The sequence below is a fragment of the Temnothorax curvispinosus genome, unplaced genomic scaffold (genome assembly GCF_003070985.1).
Source record: "Temnothorax curvispinosus isolate PA1 unplaced genomic scaffold, ASM307098v1 QBEX01000525.1, whole genome shotgun sequence".
Classification (NCBI taxonomy): Eukaryota; Metazoa; Arthropoda; class Insecta; order Hymenoptera; family Formicidae; genus Temnothorax; species Temnothorax curvispinosus.
Window position 1 is genome coordinate 86391 of NW_020210305.1, and position 20616 is coordinate 107006.

Sequence of the window (20616 nt, forward strand, 5' to 3'; positions counted from 1 at the left end):
TCTCCTTGTAAATACCTTCCCATTAATTTCCACCGTGTGTTCGAAACAAGGCCTATGCTTCCCTATTCGTCCACCTGACAACGTACCGTACGCTTTCCCCAATGCTGCGCGACTGACTAAACATGGATTCGAGTTGTGAACCGGCGAAAGGCCGTTGTGCAATTGAATGGAAAGGCGGACTATTGTCGTCGCCGCGCACATTTTTCGGGGATTTAACCCGAACGTACCAGCCGACAGGTCCAGATGAAATATACGCAGGAGAGCGCATTGTTTTAAAACCGTTTTTCTCTAATAAAGCGCCTTTTTTCCGGAAATGAGAGTAATATTTAATTTTTGCCGATAGCATGAAACTAACGAATCAGTTGTGAACGTATACTAAGAGCTTATTAGAAAATAGGCGATAGCTGAATAGAATCAACTGATTTTGAAACGACACTCTTCATACAATCTCTAAACTCTCCATAGGGTTTCTGCCATAAGTCAGAAAAAAGAGAAAATTGCTTCTATACCAGGAACATCTCCCATAAGTGCATCGTAATACGTGTATATATAGAGAAACAGATGTTCATTCGTGGTACCATATGGAATCTCTTTGGTATTATATGGAATCCCACATGGAAATATCCGGAAACATATGCGAACAGAGTATAATGTCTCGTTTCTATTCGCGAAACATAACTATGTATACAGCAAAGATATTCATTTCACTAGATGTCGTAAAATATTAGTTTTCTTGTTTACCCTTCGTTTTTTTCATCTCTCTTCTTTATGATTTCCTTTAATTCTTGTCATTTTTAATATACAAGTTATTTATCTAATCGTATTTATATAAGAATTTGTGTCACATAAGTTATTATCTCTTAATTTTCAACACGGTTTTTTTTATTTAAAAAGAAAAGTAGACAAAGTAGACATTAAAATTATTTAACTTTATATTTTACTGAAATATATTTGACAATAACAATAATACGTTAAAATTTTTTAATTAAAAATTTAATCGTATTGCTGGATTAATTTGCAAATGGAAAGCAAAATTATATTTCTGTAAAGTTCAAGCAAAGTTTACATTAACAAGATTTTAATTTTGCTCTCAATTAATTTTGCAAAGATATTTAATTATAAAGTTGTAAAATAGCATGTATAATTTGTGATAAGTTTTGTCGCGAAAGTTAATATTGTAGCTTATATTAGTCGAAGAATTTGTTAATGAAAGATGCAGCGATAACTTTTGCTACTCTTTATATATATGTCCTATATTAAAATTTTATCAATAATTACTTTTATAAAAATAACGTGTAAAATTGTGGAGAAAATGTAATTTATTAAAAAATTATCATTAAATAATTTTATCATAAAAAATTATTAATATTTTGATGTCTTTGTTTAAAACTATTGCAATTAGTTTCTGCTGGGTATTTCTCTGAGCAAATGCAATTTTTTTTTAACACAACTGAAAAATATGAGCTATTCCGTTATATTACAGTCGATTTTCGTAGTTTTGTTTTTCGTAGCTTTGACTGCAGCTTCCATTGCAATTCAGTGCAGATACGGCATCTAAATTGACTGTAGTAAAAACTGGGAAACGAAGTTTTTTGTATCCTATCCAGATATATCTATAGTTTTGTTTAATTGGAATACGCTTAAAATTATCTATTCTGATTTTACAGATATACAAACTATTTATTTTTTTTATATATTGTTTTTTATATTGATTTTAGATATTGATTTTTATATAACTACATTGCAATAACAAATTTATATAACGTCTGTGTTTATAATACTCACGATAATTAATTTCCTGCTAGATTAATAATTTTGTGCAATATTGAAATTTGAAACGTTATAGTTATACAACACAACATGTAGATATATATTTTGCAAAAAATTATCTTATAAGTTTTAAATGTTTTTTTTATATATGCATCTTTACGCGTTTCAGTATCATCGCAAGTTATTATACTTTACACGTTCATATTTTTTATTTTTATACTTTTCTTTTATTTGAAAATTTTTTGACGGTGGGTGCTTCCGAAGAGACGCTCGGGGTTAGGTTTTGGTATAATGCACGTAACATATGTTATACCAAAATCTAATCCCGAGCGCTTCTTCGGAAGCACCCATTGTTTCCTGCCGTAAATTTTAAAATTTTTAATGTTTTTGTGAGTGTGCAAAAATTGTATTAAAAATCTAGTAAGGTAAAATTTATTCAAAGCAATTGGAATAATGTATATTATTCAGCGATTTTAGTTCTCATTATGTATAATATTTTATGCGTAGAAGCCAGTCTGCTTTGCGTTAAAACCACATTTTGCATGTTTCAGATTTGAAACGAGAAGCCACAATATGTCATATGTTGAAACATCCACATATTGTCGAACTGTTGGAAACCTACAGCTCCGAGGGCATGTTATACATGGTATTCGAATAGTAAGTATGCATATAAACAAACATATTATATACTTTGATAAACATATCGTATTATTTACCGCATCAACGTAATTTGACAGACATAATTGATAGAAATAAACGCATCCCAATAATTTATCTGTACAATGTTCAACATTTGTTTATTCATTTCTAGAAATAAGTTCAAACACAGTAATCTCTAGCTTCATAAGATTAAGACTGTAGAAAAATGCAGCATAAACTATTATAGTTATATTCTTTTAATCGTGAACTTTTAACCGGCTTTTTTTTAGAAAAGCGATTTTTGAAACGGAAGGCGTCAATCTCGTCCTTTATATATGCCAACAAGTCTATTTCTTCTATCTTTCTGACGTAATTATTAGTTCAGGCTAATGAAACATTTTGCTCTATGAAATGGAAAACTATCACGTTTGTCGAAAATGAAAGACTCGGCAAAATAAATACGTGACATTTCCTTCACGACTCTATCTTTACTCGGGAAAGGCACGTTTTCCATTTAGTTGTTTGCTATCTATTATAACGTTCTACTATAGTTCGCTATAATTTATAATTGGATACACACATCCGAGGTGCTCTCGAAATAATCTATGCTATCGGATAAGATAGCTACAGTTTTTAATAGACTACCGGTGCTCAAGGCGTTTTTAACGAGACTATTTAAATAATATGACACTCAACCACACGTCGTTATTTCCTTTAGTTTAATGGGCTGTTATTTGTTTGCTATAAGAAATTCTTATTCAATGATAACATCATGGATTAATTATATATTTTTTAATCAATAATTTTCTGTGAATTAACTGAGTATTATGGATGTTATGTTCACATATATATTTGATTGATACATGCAGGTAAATAATACAGGCAAATAAATGTCATTAATTCAAATATTGTCAATGGATAATTTAAAAACTAGCAATCGACGGCTGAAACGAATAGGATATACAGAACAAGAGAAATATTCAAATTAAAACATATTCATTTACCGCATCACCGGATATTCCTGTTTCAATATTCCGTTTCGTTTTCAGTATGGACGGCTCTGATTTATGCTTCGAGGTCGTAAGACGAGCGACTGCTGGATTCGTATACAGCGAAGCAGTTGCTAGGTAAGAAAATTCATTATATCTATCATCGCGCAATGAGCACACCGCGCGAATATCACAAATCCACCGCAGACGGTACATCCATTTAAACTTTATCTGCTGAATGCTAAGACATCGTTTATATCGAATGCAGCATGATGCGCCAGCATCATGCCTCATGCCGCGTGAATGCACAACATTACGCCACATTATTCTCTGTTAAACTTTCTAAGAACTCCAGTTAACAACGGGTGTATTAAATTTATCTTATATTAAAAGTGGATAACTAGCATATTTTCTTAAGACAATTAAGATATGTACAGAATTCATATCAGAGAATTACAGATAATTATTCCTGATAAAATACAATTTTCGCGTCTATATTTTGTATGTGTGTGAAAGAGTTACTGTAATCTATTTATTAAATCTCGTTAAAGCGATGCGTATCAAGATGAGAGAAATTTGATAAATTAATTGTTCTCATCGAGTCGCTTGGAACTCAGAGTACTGAAACGTGTTTATCTTCTGTATGTTATACCTCGATATAATGCAAACGGATTCTCTCGAGAGAGAGTCTCCCCGGAGCGTAATAAATCCCTGTCTCGATAAATCCTTGACTGCGATCCATTAGATTCGCTGTACCCGTTTTTATCACGCCTGAAGTAGCAGTAGTCTTCACCTCGAAAAGAACCTATTAAAACTCGTCACAAATATGTTTTATATCTTTGACACTACGAAGAATTATTAGATGATAAGTTAAGATACGATTAATATAATTTGAATGATATATATAGAAATTATGTTTGGTTAAAAAAAAAAAGACATTCAGAGTTTATACATTGCAAACGTTTGATTGACACGTAAATATACTTCAGAAAATACGCGTACACTTGCGGGGAATCAGACATAAACCTTTTTCAAATCTTTCCTTCTGTCATGAGAAACACGCTTTCTTGTTACTCCAATTCCTGAGCATCAAAGACACTTTATATTAATATCACATATCAGATGCACAAACGTTATGCGTTCACCTGCATGTATTATATATGACGATGCATGCAGAGATCGTGCCAAAGTCTTTGTGATTGATACGGTTCGTGAAAGTACAATGAACATATAGTACAGTAAATAACTGGATCGTTCTTGCTCTGTGCGGTATTCCATATTTTGCATCATCTTCTGGCAGTACCCTGTGCCATCGATATCTCGTTTTTATTTTAGACCGCACAGTTCCTTTTTTGCGTACTTTGTAAAAAATACATGATATAATGTCAAGAGTCAGTTAGCACGAGTTTTATATACTGCATACGACTGTGCATGAAAAATATTACTCCAAAACGCATTTTATTAATTAAATTCAAGTAATACGATTATGGTTCTTCTGCTCTCGATGTCGTTTTATTTAATAATTTATAAACAGTTAAATAACATTATTAATATAGTCTATTATTATATATTTTATACTTGTTTATAACAAACAAAATTCGGATTTGGATTTATATTATTTACTATACCCTGGCTTTTTATCGATCTGGATGGATTTTGCTAAATCTTTGTGTCGTAAAATCATTACGTGAGTAACGAGGCATGTCTTAATCTCTCTATTTCAATTCTCGGAAAGGACTTCGGCTTCTGTGTGTCGCGCGCAAATGCTTGTGTCCCGTGCGGCCTTCGCTATTGTTCTCTCGGCTGAGGGTGTACTTTCGTGACGTGTGGCTGTGCGGGGGGAGGGGTGGTGTGGTGTAAGCGCCGGCACCTAAGAAAACTGCATTTTCTTTTACAGTCACTACATGCGACAAATCCTCGAAGCTTTGCGTTACTGCCATGAGAATGACATTATTCATCGTGATCTGAAGCCGCAGTGCGCCCTCCTGGCTGGCAAGGAAAATTCCGCCCCGGTGAAGCTGCGCGGTTTCGGCGTTGCCGTGCAACTTCCGACCTCACAGTCTAATGGCGTTGGTACGTTCATACCTTCTTCTAATTCACTTATGTTTTCTTTACGCGATCTATTTTACGTGGCATAGAGATTCACTTCGAAAGCCGCGCGACCTCAGCTCTGGGACGCCCGACTTCGCTATTATTAATGATACTCTACTAACTTTTAACAGAGTTCTATATGTGTGACGCATACGACCATTATCATATAAAAATAACTTCATTAATTTGAAAAGTGGTACTAAGCCAGTATCCATTAAATATATGCACTTATTAAAAGTTAAAAATTCGGAAAATCCAAGAAAATTGATCGTCAATAGAATTTCAATATTAAACATTAATTTTAAAAATATTTAAATTTAACGTTTAAGATATTGAACGCAAGAAAAAATAGTTACAACATAGCTTTGATAAAATAATTGTTAAGCTTCTAAGTTTTATGAATTAATTTTTTTCGTTTTTTACTTTTTTCCAAGAATATTAATTGCCACGTATCAGGATTTAATTGGATTTAAAATGCTTGAAAACATTAATCTTATCTGAAAATCTCTCTCGTTTCTGTATAAACATCACATTTTTTACATTGAGTAGAATTCTCCAGATGCTTAAGAAGTTTTTGCATATTTTACGTTGTGTTAAAATTTTCTTATTAGGCGGAATAACATGAGAGATAATAATATTATTACTGTCACAGTGATGTGTAATTGAAGGAAATCAATTACGCATTTTCGTGAAATTAATTGTAGTAAATTTTACGTGTATATATATTTTGAATTAGTTTGCTTGAAATATCTCTTCAAAAAATAGCGGTTGATCGATGAGCGATTCGAGATTCTTTGTTACTCCAACATATTGAATCAGACGTATCGATCAAGTCATGGTAACGAAAACATCACTCGAACGGAAGTATAAAATCGTTGAAGCGTAAAAAAGGAGAATTTACCTAGACTATGCAAATGCCGCGACCACTTCCCTTTTATTCCGTGGCATAGTTCACGAGAGCTGACGTCGTGCCGCTTTTAGCGCGACAGCATTAAGATTACTAAATTTTTCATAATATTTTTAAGTGGTGTCGGCATTAGGCGAGAGGCGAAAATAGAGCAACAGCGATATTTGACATAGACGATGCAATAGGGAAATTACATCTCGAAGTATTTATGATATCATTGTCCCATGATTAATAACTTTCATAGCCAGTAATCCGATGGGAGCTTTTGTCCATAATGGAACGAAATATTATACTTAATGGAACTCTTTACAAATGACGCAAGTATATTAAACTTCACACGAATTCTGATATTTTATGAGAAAACGTGGACTGAAAGAAAAAGTTTTTTTCCAAAGTTTCGCTGACATGGCCCTGGCCTGGCTCCGACATTACTTTTCTATTTAGCAAAATGTGCGCTAATATAAAATCTATTTACGCGTAATTATACGCTTATTCTATTTACAAACTAGCTGAGAGGCACTATTCAATGCTTGTATATCTATATGTATATATCAAAGCTATTATCGGTAAACAGTCGAAGCGAATTACGTCATTAGATACATTAATTATTTAAATTCTTTTAAAGCGTTAATTAAGTTAAGCTACCAAATTTGCGTACCAAATTATTCGTCAGCTATAAACATGAAGACACATTCGGGGTTATTTACTATTAAGCGGTTTAACAAATTATGTCGTCACGTATATTTGATGACTCATTTTATCAGAAAGACAATTTCTTTAGTTATATAAAAGAGAATAAATTTTTATTTAATATCTTTATGAAGTATTAATTTCTTTGTTGAACAAACTGTTATGTATCAAATTAAATATACATATATACATGATTTTTTAATAATATTTTTAACTCAAGCAATTGCATTATGCACGGCATATATTTCAAATGAGATTAAGTTAGTGTTTTAAACGTACCGTTTATATGCATTTGACCTATTTCTCTTGTGGCGTTGTAGCGATCTCTCACATTAATTTTTTTTTTTGAAGATTAATGGACTATAAAAGATCAAGGCTTACTACGGAAACAACGTTAGCCCGAAAATCCAATATTAGGTGACGCCGCGCCGTGTACAAAAAATTTGTTGATGCAGCATATTGTCGATTTTATTTTATTACGAGAAACGTGGTACATCTTTTAAATTATTTAAAGTAATTTACGCTTTTGTTAATTAAGTGTTTGTACGTTTATCATTTAAGAGGTTTAAATGTCTGAGAAAGCTATTTTTAAATCGCCGACCTGTTGACATTCAGCTGGATTTATTATGACTATAGTTCAAACGAATGTCGTTTAGCTGTGCGGCCTCTTTTTCGCATATGGCATTATAAAGAAAAGGAATTTTTAAATATTCAGCGATGACTGAGGAGCGCGTCTCCATACGAAATTATTGCCGTGGATGCATGTCGACGCATCTTTGGATCAAGGTGATTAAGTTCTCGTGGAATAAATTATGCCGTTTATCTTCTGAGAAAAATCTTTTTTACGATCTATTACGATCTATGATATCATTTCCGATGAAGATATGGCTGTAATAACTCTTACACGATTCAGTAATATTAACGAGTAATATTAACGAGTAACGGCAAAAAATCTACAAAGAGTGCATTGAATATTGCTATCTCAGAGTTTGTAATTTAAATTTTTATCTTTTTTCTATTCGTTTTTCTCTTTTTTTTCGTACCGATATAATGTGTTCTTGGCTCTCATCAAGCGTCACTTCAAAGACACTCGGTGTTTTTGTATCGTCTGATCGTCTCTCTTTTGAATGCCCTAACTCTGCGATTATTGGCTGGCTTGGTCGATGATTGGCAAATCATATTCAAAAAAATTTCTCGGTGTTCGATGTGCACAATGCAACAGCTTTTACCGGATTTCTTCCCTACTGACAACCGTGATGCTCTCTTCTCTGATTAGCCGATTGGTGTCTATGCATATTTTTTCTTTTACAATCTTTCGCTGCTTCAATATCGCATGGTTCCATTTGTAGATGCTCTTGTTGTTAGCGACACACTCGTAGATATATAGATTGTACCGCTACCGTCTTGGACTAATTTTAGATTTCCTTTGCGTGATCAGCGCAATTATTGTTATCGTGTACGTCTTCGAGCGGTTTATTTCATCTGTAGCCATGCGATATTAAAGAAGCGTCTTCAATTATGAAGGAAATTATCTTTTGCTATCCCGCATAATTACGTTATGTTAACGTCGATAGCCGATATTGGAAATATCGAAACTTTTCACATTGTCGAAATTATAACAGCAATCGTGTTTTACGTCGCCGTTAAGAGCTGTTGATATAGAACACACGTTATCCGTTGATCTCTTACTTTTGTTCTACGTGCTTTATACTATTTAATCGAAATTAATATCTAATTGAAAATAGGAATGTTTAATAATAGCATGCGTTATAAAAAAAAGAAAAAAAAACAGAACAGCACAATAGATGAGTGAATAATAATAATAATAAAATAATAGTATTTTCATTTATATTAAAAGAACTATTTCGAAGTATTGTCATAAAAACAATATACAATAACGTTTGTCGCTAATCTAGTGTGACACTTAACACCGTATACACTTTTATACTACGAGGCGCGGGGTAGAAAGGTTTCCGCCGATCAATAATAGAATTTAATAGCGATAAGAACTTTTGGTTTGGCTATATAGGGTTTAATTGCCTCCTCGTTCTGCTAAGACGTTACGATATTATACCAAGTCCAGATATTAATCTCCTCCAACTCCCAACACGGCTGTCGTCCCTGCTCTTCCCAGTTCGAAACTAATTTGGCATTCTGAGAGTATAGACCGACGGCGTTCCAAATACATAGGCCAGAGATTGACTGGAAAACCGTGTCGTGTAAACTGGGACGCGCAACTTTTTCATATACCGAGTTTCGCAAACGAGAGACAGCGCTCGCCGCTGGGATTACGAGTCCGCCTTAAACAAAAAGTTTCCGACAGCGTGATTAAATACGCATAACGTTGCCGCGCGACGTCTCCCTCAACGCTCCATCATGCTTATTTTCCGCAAAGCTAAATGTTTCATTCCCGCGGCTCTTTGCGCGCGTATACCGCTTGGATTCGCGCGCGACATCGTCATGCAGAGAGTAACGGAGGAGAGAAAAAAAAAAAATAGACGCGAGTACCAATGCGTGCCAATTAGAGTTTTCACGTTTTTCCCATTTTCATTACGGATTGCATTAGGCAGCGAAGAAAAAAAAATCAGGCGCGTTGCCCGATTACATTCTGATAACGTGAAATTTGGTTTGAATGAATACAGCGTGTTACACGACCGAGTATCGGCAGTGTCTGAGCCCAAAGGGGCAGCTCTACTTGAAGGCCGACAGCGAGGGTAAGCTTGATCTAACCTTTAATCATTACTTTCGCAGGAGCCTTGTCTCATCACGCCACATATATATATTACACGTATACACACTTATCCACACACATATTGTATTATGCCACATTCTCACCCATTCCGTGTACTCCTCTATCACTATCACTATCACCGTCACCATATCACGTCACTGTACTCTAGAAGCTGCCACCGCTTGCTTGCTTGCTTTACGAGTTCGAATATTCACTTTGACTTGGCTAACTCATTAATATATATGACTTGGCTAATATTTTACATATTAATATATTAAAAATTACATATTGTTTAATATATTAATATATGTACATGCACATTTATTATTTTTCTCGGATGTATCTGGTTTACAAATTTGTTGAATTTATACTGGATGTCATTCTCGGATTGTATATAACACTTTTTATTAGATACAGCTTCGCTGATATTGTCTTGAGCGACTCTTCAGCAGTACGTATATCTGAAGCGGAATTAAAAACGTGAATGAGAATAAAAATTTTAATTGTATTGAAAAAAAAAAAAATTAAAAATGATAATTGTTCATCTATAAGTGATACATTTTTCGCAATCATTCAAAAATTATCCGATAACACATGTTTTTCTAGGATGATCGCCGCAAAATGTCGTTTCGGCGGAAGTGTATATAGGTGATTAATCGAGATATCGTTGAAAAGATTTGTCGAACGTTTTATGTGAGATTACGAAACGAACGAATTAAAGCAAGCTAATTCGACACGGTCTTTATACAGATTTTATACTAAACAGGATCATACGATAGGTTACTCTATATTTACCGTACAATACAAGTAAACTTATACAAAACGTCGCGGAGATGTATATGCCAAGCTCGACATTTTATATACCAATAGACGCACACACACACCACCAGAGAATTTTGTTGATTGAGGTGAGTAAAGCCGACTCCTCAGGCTGATCGAACTAGCGCTTTGATCCGCGCGAGTTTGATTCCTTAAACAAAAGCAACGGCACCCAACAGCCATAGGTCGGTCTTCCTCCTACGGATAGCGGCGTTGACACGATAAAGAAGCATCTTATCCGCCCGTGAAACCGCGTCAGTCGCGCACAGCGCGATATTATCGTGACGATAACAATCCTTCTCCTTTCTCTCTGTGTTCTTTCGATAGGCCTGATCTCTTCGAGCTGCAATTTCCCTTTTGAGGACCTGACCGACGCCGAGGATTCGCTAGTGAGCGACACGGAGGACAATATCGGTATCCATATTGCCTGCCACATCTACATAACGTCTGATGATTTACCACAGTCGGGGGTAGAAACGAGAAAGTATTCGCGTCTCTGCCTAAAAAGGGATAACTCCTTTCCGCGTTCTTGAACGTAGCTCTCGGCTCCTTGTACAACGCCACTGCGATCGTAAAACATTATTAAGAATTGTTTCCGTCAACGACAAGGCCAGACATGTACAGGATGTTCCGTATAACTTGCTTCAATCGCGTACATTTTAAAAGATATCGAGGATACGAAAGAGGTATTACATGTATGAGAGCATTTCGTTAAGAATCAAAGGGATGTTATACGTACGAATCCATTTCTTCCGAATGATCAGTTTTTATCCAACTTACCCTGCTATTGACATAACGATTGGTTTATTCGCCGCGGAGCATCCTGTACGTGGGAAAGAAAGAAATTCACGTGGCGAGTCCACGAGTCTGGCGAAATGACGATATATGTAGTAATATCTCAGCGGGAAATGGCTCCGAGTTCATTTTCGTGAGCGAAGCGCGCACCATGAATGCGTAGCATTTCGTAATTGTCGCGCGATCGATTAGCTCAGTTTCGTGATTACCCTCGTTTGAGGCATATTGGCACGTTCTACCCCCCCGTGTGGTATAGTTATGTTAGTTTGAGAACGTGTAGTGTCTGTATAGACACTCGATCCACGTGCGATATAGCCAGTATTCCTGTGATATCATTTTGTGGAGGTCGCGTAGTAACAGATATTTGTTTGTGCCCATCGTATAGGGGAAGCGAGCGAGAGAACGACTCCTTCCCCTTTTTTTCTGTTCCCCCCTGTCGTCCGCGTGTCCTGATTTTGTAACGCGCGAATGGCACAAGCTCTGCTTCATCGTTGTAGGATTGGGATAAGTCCTTGACAGAATTGAAGGGTTCGTTACGACTCGCGTCATTAAATTTATTTCGTTTCGTCAACATGATATAAATGCCACCTTTTTAAATAGAGCTAAAAACGCTCGCTTTTGACATTTTCGGTTTTTCTGTGTTTACTGGAAATTGGCGATCGTTATCTCTGGCCAATCCAATCCGTAGGCGTAATCTCTCGAGTAAACGTAACCTTTTTTTTTTTTAAAAAAAGAGGATGTTGAAACTGTAGAAATCAAATACGGACATGTTGTCTGCAATAACGAATTTGGATAGTGGCCGAATTTACTCTGCGGTTTTCGAGTTTACCCGTAACCACGTATCAGTTTCTAACTGAGTTGTTTAAATTTCTGTGTCTATAACGCAATCGTCAATATACACTTTGGATGATGGCTAATTAGTTTACCGTAAGTAACATATACATTATTATTATTATTAACAGGCGTGTGTCCAATTTGGAGAGTACAAAATTATAGGAAAAAAATAACGTTCTATTACAGAAAATAATCGATAACAAAATATAGAAATGGATCAACTTTATACCTGTTTATATGATGACATTAAATTAAAATAATTTACACGGTTCTATATGGATTCAGCGCTAGGATTTACACAACATGTCACATTTACTGTTATTGTAATCGATAAATGCAATTATTGAATCGGTGAATTTATTTGATATGTATTATTGGTATAATGTAGTATGTACTGTCGATAATGATGAACGGATTATCGTTTTCGAGTGAAAATTTTTTATCTTATTTTTGACAGATTTGTTTTTTCTCTCTCTCTCTCTCTCTCTCTCTTTCTCTCTTTCTCTCTCTTGCACATGTAATAATTATATTTTAGTTAAAAGTAACAAACCCTTCAATTGGTTTACCTATTTCTGAGTCTGGTGAACTAATTGCCCGCGTTATTTGGGCCTGTTTATGTCGTCATTGTTCGTAGCGGTAGACTAGCCTGTGTGTCTGCGTGTGTCTGTCTATTTGTATGCCGCTTTGTGTTTGTCTTTCATCACTTATCGATGACAAATTGAAACTAGTCGCCGCGTCAGATAATACTATTTTGTTTGCGAGTATTTGCGAAATGTTATTTATACGATGGTAAAGGCAAACGCGCGATAGAAAATATAGAAATACAGAATGTAGCGTTTTTCTCGATCGAATATATCGTTAATAAAACCAGAAGCAGTTTCAGATGTACGAATTCCAATTAAAACACGTTTGGATTTTTCACTATAATATCTTTGTTTACAAAAAATAATATTTCCCAACAATAAATCATACGGTCAGGATATAACTACGCACAATCTCAAATTGACATTTTACGCAATCATTTCTTGCATCATCATGGCAAGCAATTTGTTATTGAAAATGTCATATCCCTTAATAAAGAGCTTACGTTATAATACTTTTTCTTTTATGATGAAACTCGATTATTTAGAGTGTGCAATGTTATCGCATTTTACGATTTATAATGTGTCTACGAAACGCGATAGTTTATCCGTTATATTGCGCAAAAGTATAATCTTTGTTTTTCAAACCGAAGACAAACGTTAAAAATAGCACAGAATAAGTATATTAGATCAACGACATTTTATAGCGCACTTGTCATAAGTACGATTTGATTTTGAGTTTTATCTGGTAAGAAGAGTATATTGAAGAGTATATTGAATATAAATATAAAATAATATTTTAATTATTTTTAAGTCTTAAATATGATAAAATATAAGATAGACGGACTGACTCACGAATGGAACGGAAGATATCGGGATTATATATGAAATTCTCTCAGAAAACATTGTAAAGTCAGGTTTTAGACGCGATTAATCTACACAGAAATAAAGAAGTGTCAAATCAATACTGATATATACTTGTATATGTATACGCAAGAATATAAGTATAATCTTCTTATAAGAATTTCAACTTTTTATTTCAACTTTGTTTCCTTGATTGAACTATATAAAACTTCGTTTAACTATAAATGACTTCAAGCAAGTTTTCTTCGTTCAATGCAACATAATTTCATTTCAAGATTATATATTCTTGTGTATATACAAATATATAAGTGTTGATTTGTTACTTTCTTGTTTTCTGTGTAGAGTCGTTTGTACAACGTTCATTATTGTGCATTATTTAGCACGTATGCTCATACGTAACATGTTTTTCTCGAAATAAATATTCCTGCCATGACATTGTGCTGGAAATTTCCCAGACCACTCGTGTATCATCCTGTATCTCTAAATTACACTTGCGTAAAATGCATGTTATTAACTTGTCGCTTCGTTCATATAACTAATTACTTTTGTTAAAAAGCGAGTAATTAAAATCATGCAACGGCAAGCGCGCGGTAGCCAAGCCGAACGTAATGATAAACAACACCAATTTGAAATGTCTTTATCGACAGTTATATTTTTTATTAACAAGATAATTTTTTAAAAAATTTATCGCCCATGTCTCTCATTATTAAATTTACGTTCTGAAATCAAATAAACCCTGCATGCTCTTGATGTGAAATCGCATGAAAATTTGTTTTTAAATGTGTGTGTTTGTGTATTTTGGCACCCGATTATGGCACCATTAAAACCATTATATATTTGTTTGCGTTTCTATTGAAATATTACATTTACTTTTTTACTCATTACGTTCACCGGAATAACTAATCGGTTTCCCTCAGTTTCCCTCTGCACCGGCACCATTTACTTTTTGTCTATTCAAGTATATTACGTTATATGTATAAGATTAAACATGTTTTATAGATTAAATATGTTTATTAATATCTTAAATTATTTATTTAATTAAACGTGTATTACAGAAAGATGAATTAATTAAAAATTGTTTTTTTTTTATCAATTTAAGCTCTTTATTAATTACTCCACAATTTTATAGTATTATAGGATTACAATGTTATATTATTATTGGAAAAATTTGATCATTACATTGTTGTAAAATGACGGAGAACATAAATATTTATTTATATTAACATTTTACTTAACACATTTAATACTTCACAAGAATATATTATTATTCATATAATGGTAGGATCTATTCATATATATATGAGTAGAAATTAATACATATTTACACAATACAAACAATATCTAAAATATCTCTTTTTATTACATAAACAAAGAATTTAGATGAAATACAGCTAAGGAGTCTATTCTATATAGAATAGCATAGCTATAGAAGTATATAGATTTACTTAGAAGTATATAGAAGTATATGTTACATACAGAGTCTCTAGTCAAATATTTGTATGAAAAAATTAAATATCAAAAAATTGGACGTATTTATTATATACATCTATTTATCGTATATACATTTTTTTACATACTTTTAAATCCACGGTTTTTTATACGATAACCTCATTGATATAAATAATCATATGCCGCGTGTCAGATTTTTCGCATATGTAAAATAACACGATATTTAAATGAAAATTTTTCTAATGTTCAACGATATACTCGCGAACGCAATTATGTCGTCTTTGCTTTACAGCCTTAATCATCTCATCTTTTCCCATGTATACACTTTTCAATGTGCAGTGACCTACATTTCCTCTCGTGCCGCTTTCTGTGTCATTTACCGATTCTTAATAAATATAGATTGTTGAAAGTAAGTTAGCACGTTGGTTATCGTCTGTGAACGACGTTTGTGCCTATATATCGGTGAATCGGCTACTTTTATGACAGGTGTATTTGTTTTCGAGGAATGCAGTAGCCCTTTGCATTTGACGTTCGTTCCTTGCCATTAATTATAATTATTAATACGTCCAGTCGATCCGACGTTCCCGATAATAACGATAAACAATTTGCGTAATTTGGATTCTCTCGCCATGGGCGATCGATTTGATAGTGAGAGAGAGAGTCTGTGTGTGCAAGTGTGTGTGCAAGTGCGCGAGAGAGAGCTGCCGATTATTTGTCTTATACATATGTACAGTCGTAAAATCGAGGGAAAATCAAATACAGATGCTTGTGATTCGGCTGACAAATTCGTGTGTCTATCTTGTCGCAAACACGTTTCCGTTTTACGTAACGATCGACTGCGAAGTTTCCGAGCAATCGCTCATATGCCTCGCTTCCATTCTGCATCGGTCATATTAGCGCGTGTTTCATCCCCCTTTTTCGCTGACGATGCTCTTGGTCGCGCAGGTCGTGTCGGATGTCCGCACTTCATGGCGCCGGAAGTGATTCAACGGCGACAATATGGGAAGCCCGGTGACGTCTGGTCGGCCGGAGTGCTGCTACATGTTCTGCTAACTGGTACGCTTCCGTTCGTCGGGTCTCGGGACAGGCTGCGGGAAGCGATCTGTCGAGGGCGGGTGCAGGTAATCTTATACGCCAGATCTTGCGGTCTTACGCCGCGCCGCTAATCGCGGATGAGACGAAGCGTTTCGGGAATTTTAACAACGCCCGCGCAACTCCGTTCGCGACGAATAATTCCGATTTAATTGAATTTGCAGATGGAGACACCACTCTGGGATCCCATCAGCGATTCGGCGAAGGACCTTATACAGAGAATGCTCACGACCGACGTAAATCATAGGATCACCATCCAAGAGGTCCTCAACCACAAGTGGCTCAGAGTAAGTGAAGTGGTTCGGATCCGCGCTTTGATTCGATTCGATTCGATTCGATTCGATTCGGTATTTCTATCTGAATCGCGGGGGAGCACGCAGGAGAAATATCTCGCGGTTTGATATCCGTATTATAATCCGTTCGCGCGGGCGTTCGGGGTGACGATCAGCATTCTACGTCACGCCGCACAACTCCTGATGGGGATAATCGATGTAGCGGCTTCCGTTTCATCGCCGGTGATAGTACATCGGGTTTTATTTTTTCATAATTACGCCGTGCATATATATATATATATTTTATATATATTATATATTTATTATATATATATCTATATATATAATACACGTGGCCTCGTTCCTGCTTATTATCTCCAATGAATGTGCGTGCGCACGCGCGCGCGCGCCGTATGGTGGTGCGAGGGGGTATACCTATGTGGTGCAACAGTTAGCCAGTGACCTAAGGTAGGAACACTCTCGCGGAGTCACCCCCATACTTGTTCGACGCAACACACGTGCAACTGGGCTATCGATCGCTATATAGCGGGAGCGAAGCCTCCGGCGGTTAATGAAAATAACTATAGTAAAGTATACACCTCGCGCGCTCTCGGTGTGCACTGCTTAGGGCTTTTTTATGCGGCTGTACGTTCGTCGAACCCCCGTAGACTTCGTGGAGAGAAACAAGTATAATCTCTCTGTCTCTCTCTCCTCTCGCTTCTCTATGGCGGTGTATAACACGCCCCGATTGCAGGGAGGGAAAATAATTGCACATTACTCGGCTGCCCGCTAGTTCAGCATTTTTTTTTTTACAATGTTTACGTTGCCGTTATTACACGCATCTGAACTTTTATTAACAAATTTTTACTTATTTTTAAAGCGATTGATTAGCGCTCAATTAGTTATTTATTTGTTAAATTTGCCATGTGTATCTCATTGTGCGTTCTCGTAGATGACAGCATGGTCATTTCTTATTTTACAATGCTTGTTTTATCGCGAATGAACGGATCTTAACTTGCAGGATCGTGATAAGGGTGCAGCCCGTGTACACTTAGGTGACACTATAGACGAGCTTAAGAAATTTAATGCGAGGCGAAAATTGAAGGAGGCCGTAAAAGCAGCCGTCTCCTCCTCGAAATGGCACGCTCCGTATTCCGAAGCTAATGGCGACAATTTCTCTGACGTCGGCGATGACGAGATAACTACAGGTACATCGAAAACGAGCGAGCTCGGAATTTCATTTCTGATACAAATACTGTAAAATGTCATGTAGATAAAAGTGTTTTTCTCGACGCATGGTTTAATCTACAAGGAAGACAAATATAAATTTTATTTAATAGAATTTTAAATCATTTATCATTTTATTGTTTGACTCTCAGAGATGTACAATGTTAGAAATTAACACTGCGCGGACACCCGTGTTTTTGAAGCACCCGGACACCCTGAGACTTGGTCCAAAGGGTTTTTGAAAGCGTTTTTGTGTTATAAAGAAATTTGTAAAAATTCACGTATCATCTTTAAGGTTTCAAAAAGTGATTTCTTTACTTACATAAGTCGAAGCTGTTGCAATTTTTTTTTTAGAGTGTTGGAGCCATTCCTTTGGAAATCATAAATGAAAAATGTATGCTTTAAAAGACGGTGTCCGCGCATTGTTAAAAAAGAAAATTATAAATAATAGATACCGTCGAATTGAGATTTTGTTAACATTGAACTTCGTCAATTTCTTCGGCAAAAATTCAGAAGCCCTTTACATGTGCGCTTAATTGCGTCTGATATTTTTATAACGATCAAAGCAATGATAATATATATGGCTAATATTTCATTCACGCGCTCTGAGTTTAGTATTTCAACAATGAAAGATCGATGATATCGCGTAATTTGGAATTATTTCCGCGAATATTGCGTTAATGAATACAGACCAAGCAAATGAGCGCGAATAAGCACGAGTGAATAATTTGCTTTAATGAGTGCAAACGGCATTGCCAGTATGAATTGTCTGCGTATTCGCGCTTGCTCGCTTTATCATCCGGCTTAACAGTGAACTTTGTTTTCTTATCAACATAGTTTATCACTGTATAAAAGATTGCAATTAGAATATGAGTTAGTGAATTAACGACGCGTTTCATAAAACCAATATTTCACACATTCTCATGTTATAGGTGCTGTGGCCGAAATTGTGGATTGTTTGGATGACATTGAGATCCTCGAGGACAGTGACAGACTATTGCGGTCGGAAGTTATCAACACCATCGATGATCATCGGCTTCGGGCCATTTTAGAGGTATTTTTTACGACAACTCATAATTATATGAAAAATGACAAGAACATATTGAACTGGTTAAGCGAGTGAAAAAATAAGATGATTAAAAGATTGTAATGAGTTAAGAAAATCTAAATTTCAGTATTCAAACTTTTCGCTTGTCAAACAGGTAATATTAATTTAATTGCAAATTGTGCAAATTATCACGTATTTATTGCGAAAATGTTAATATGTATGTCCCTCAACAACTTGAGATATTCAACATAAGTTGGCCTTAATTAGACAATGCGATTATCTTCCGACTGTGCGACAATCGATTGCTACATCTTATCTTTATTTATAATTATTATTTTGTTGTATGAATTTCTGTAATTACGATCGAGTCTCATCCGGTAATAAGTTAGTCCTTGATTCTGTGCAGGTTGGGGGTAAAGGAGTTTATTTATTTAAATATAAAAAATTATGGAAAATTTTTAGCAATTTTCTTTATGATTCCATCGTGATATCGAGATGAAAATTGAAATAAGCGGGCCGCTTAATTTTTCCAAGGAGAAAGCAAAATTCTTGTTCCTAATTCAATGAAAATTCAGAAAAAGTTTACTGTATAATGGATCTATTCTCTTTTTTTAAATACAATACAATAATATTTATATGTTAATAGTATCATTTTATACAATATCATCTTTATTGCAAAATTTTACTCAACTAATTGACGTTTCTTTTGAACGAGGAGCATCGTCAGTTTTATTCATTCAAACAATTCTTTTCTTCGTGTAACTATCTCACAGATGAGCATTTCATAATTGAACTTTCGTTCTCACGTCTCAAATTATTTTTACGTCATTTATTCTTATCAAAACAGTAAAATTTTCTGCAATCAATTGCAAGTAACAGAAACAGAGAATGCCTTTGCGGCGCGTAGGATAAAACAGAATATTTCTTATCAAGTGTGGGTAACGACCGTCAACCCCTTCCGTGCGACGCTCGCGCAACGTTTGAATTTGTCTTTCAACCCGCCCGAATCGGCAGCCATCTTGGACAGCATCCCTTTTCGCGCGGTCGAGTCCCGTCGCTGCAGAGCTTGAGCTTTTCCACTGAGAGCGGAGCCACGCATCCCTCGACTTTCCCTCGGCGATCCTCCCCTCGACCGCGAGGGATAACGTAAACCCCTGCGGGATATCCCGCGGGAACGGGAACTGCCCACTCTCGTTCCTTTTGAGGAAAAGCACGCAAGCGCTGCCTGATGCTCCGGACTGGCAAGATGGCCGCCGTGGAAATCGTGGAATCCTGTCAATCCCGATAAACAACATGCCGCGCACGATCGAAGGATCGCACTGTCGCGGCAACGCGCGTACAAATGTAAACCCGTTCCTCGGTGGTTCTTGAAGTGTCACGTGGCCGAAACGAGCCACGTGCTGGGACCATGCTGCACACGTGGTCCTAGTGCGGTCCTAGGCTTACTAGTGCACTGTTTATATGCGGCAGAGATGCACCTCTGTCAGTTGATGTTCATCGGCGACGCCGAGCTAGCCGGCGACCTGCTCGAAATCGCGGGTCTCCTGGTGAGTAAATCTGTTCGATTCGGCAGAAATATAAGGGTGCGTATTGCCAGCGGTTAAAAGTCCGGCAAGTTTTGAAGTTATGGAAATAAAGTGACACCGGTTGCTCGCAAGCAAATTTAAGCGCGTCTGCTGTATAATCAGGACATCTCATGGATCGCTTGTGAACTATTTTCAACTTCCGTATACCGTCTAATAACATTATAATTATCTTGATTTTCAACCCTCTCGATAAACTCAATTTTTTATTGTATTATATTTATGTGTTATTTAT

The 20616-nt window shown here is 35.8% G+C and overlaps 1 protein-coding gene across 10 annotated transcripts in view; it reads left to right on the forward strand.

The window, feature by feature from the left end:
• LOC112455451 (peripheral plasma membrane protein CASK) overlaps window positions 1–20616 on the forward strand; it is a 182175-nt gene that overhangs the window by 13372 nt on the left and 148187 nt on the right. For 7 of the 10 annotated variants that reach the window (XM_025017366.1, XM_025017415.1, XM_025017402.1 and 4 more), the window contains exons 3-10: window positions 2322–2427; window positions 3459–3536; window positions 5296–5471; window positions 10964–11050; window positions 16105–16280; window positions 16416–16538; window positions 17545–17731; window positions 18683–18804. In XM_025017366.1, the coding sequence (XP_024873134.1) occupies window positions 2322–2427; window positions 3459–3536; window positions 5296–5471; window positions 10964–11050; window positions 16105–16280; window positions 16416–16538; window positions 17545–17731; window positions 18683–18804 (1055 nt within the window). Of the gene's footprint in view, window positions 1–2321; window positions 2428–3458; window positions 3537–5295; window positions 5472–9728; window positions 9801–10963; window positions 11051–16104; window positions 16281–16415; window positions 16539–17544; window positions 17732–18682; window positions 18805–20616 lie in introns of all 10 variants that reach the window. The other 3 variants (XM_025017392.1, XM_025017382.1, XM_025017431.1) reach the window with 3 other exon arrangements.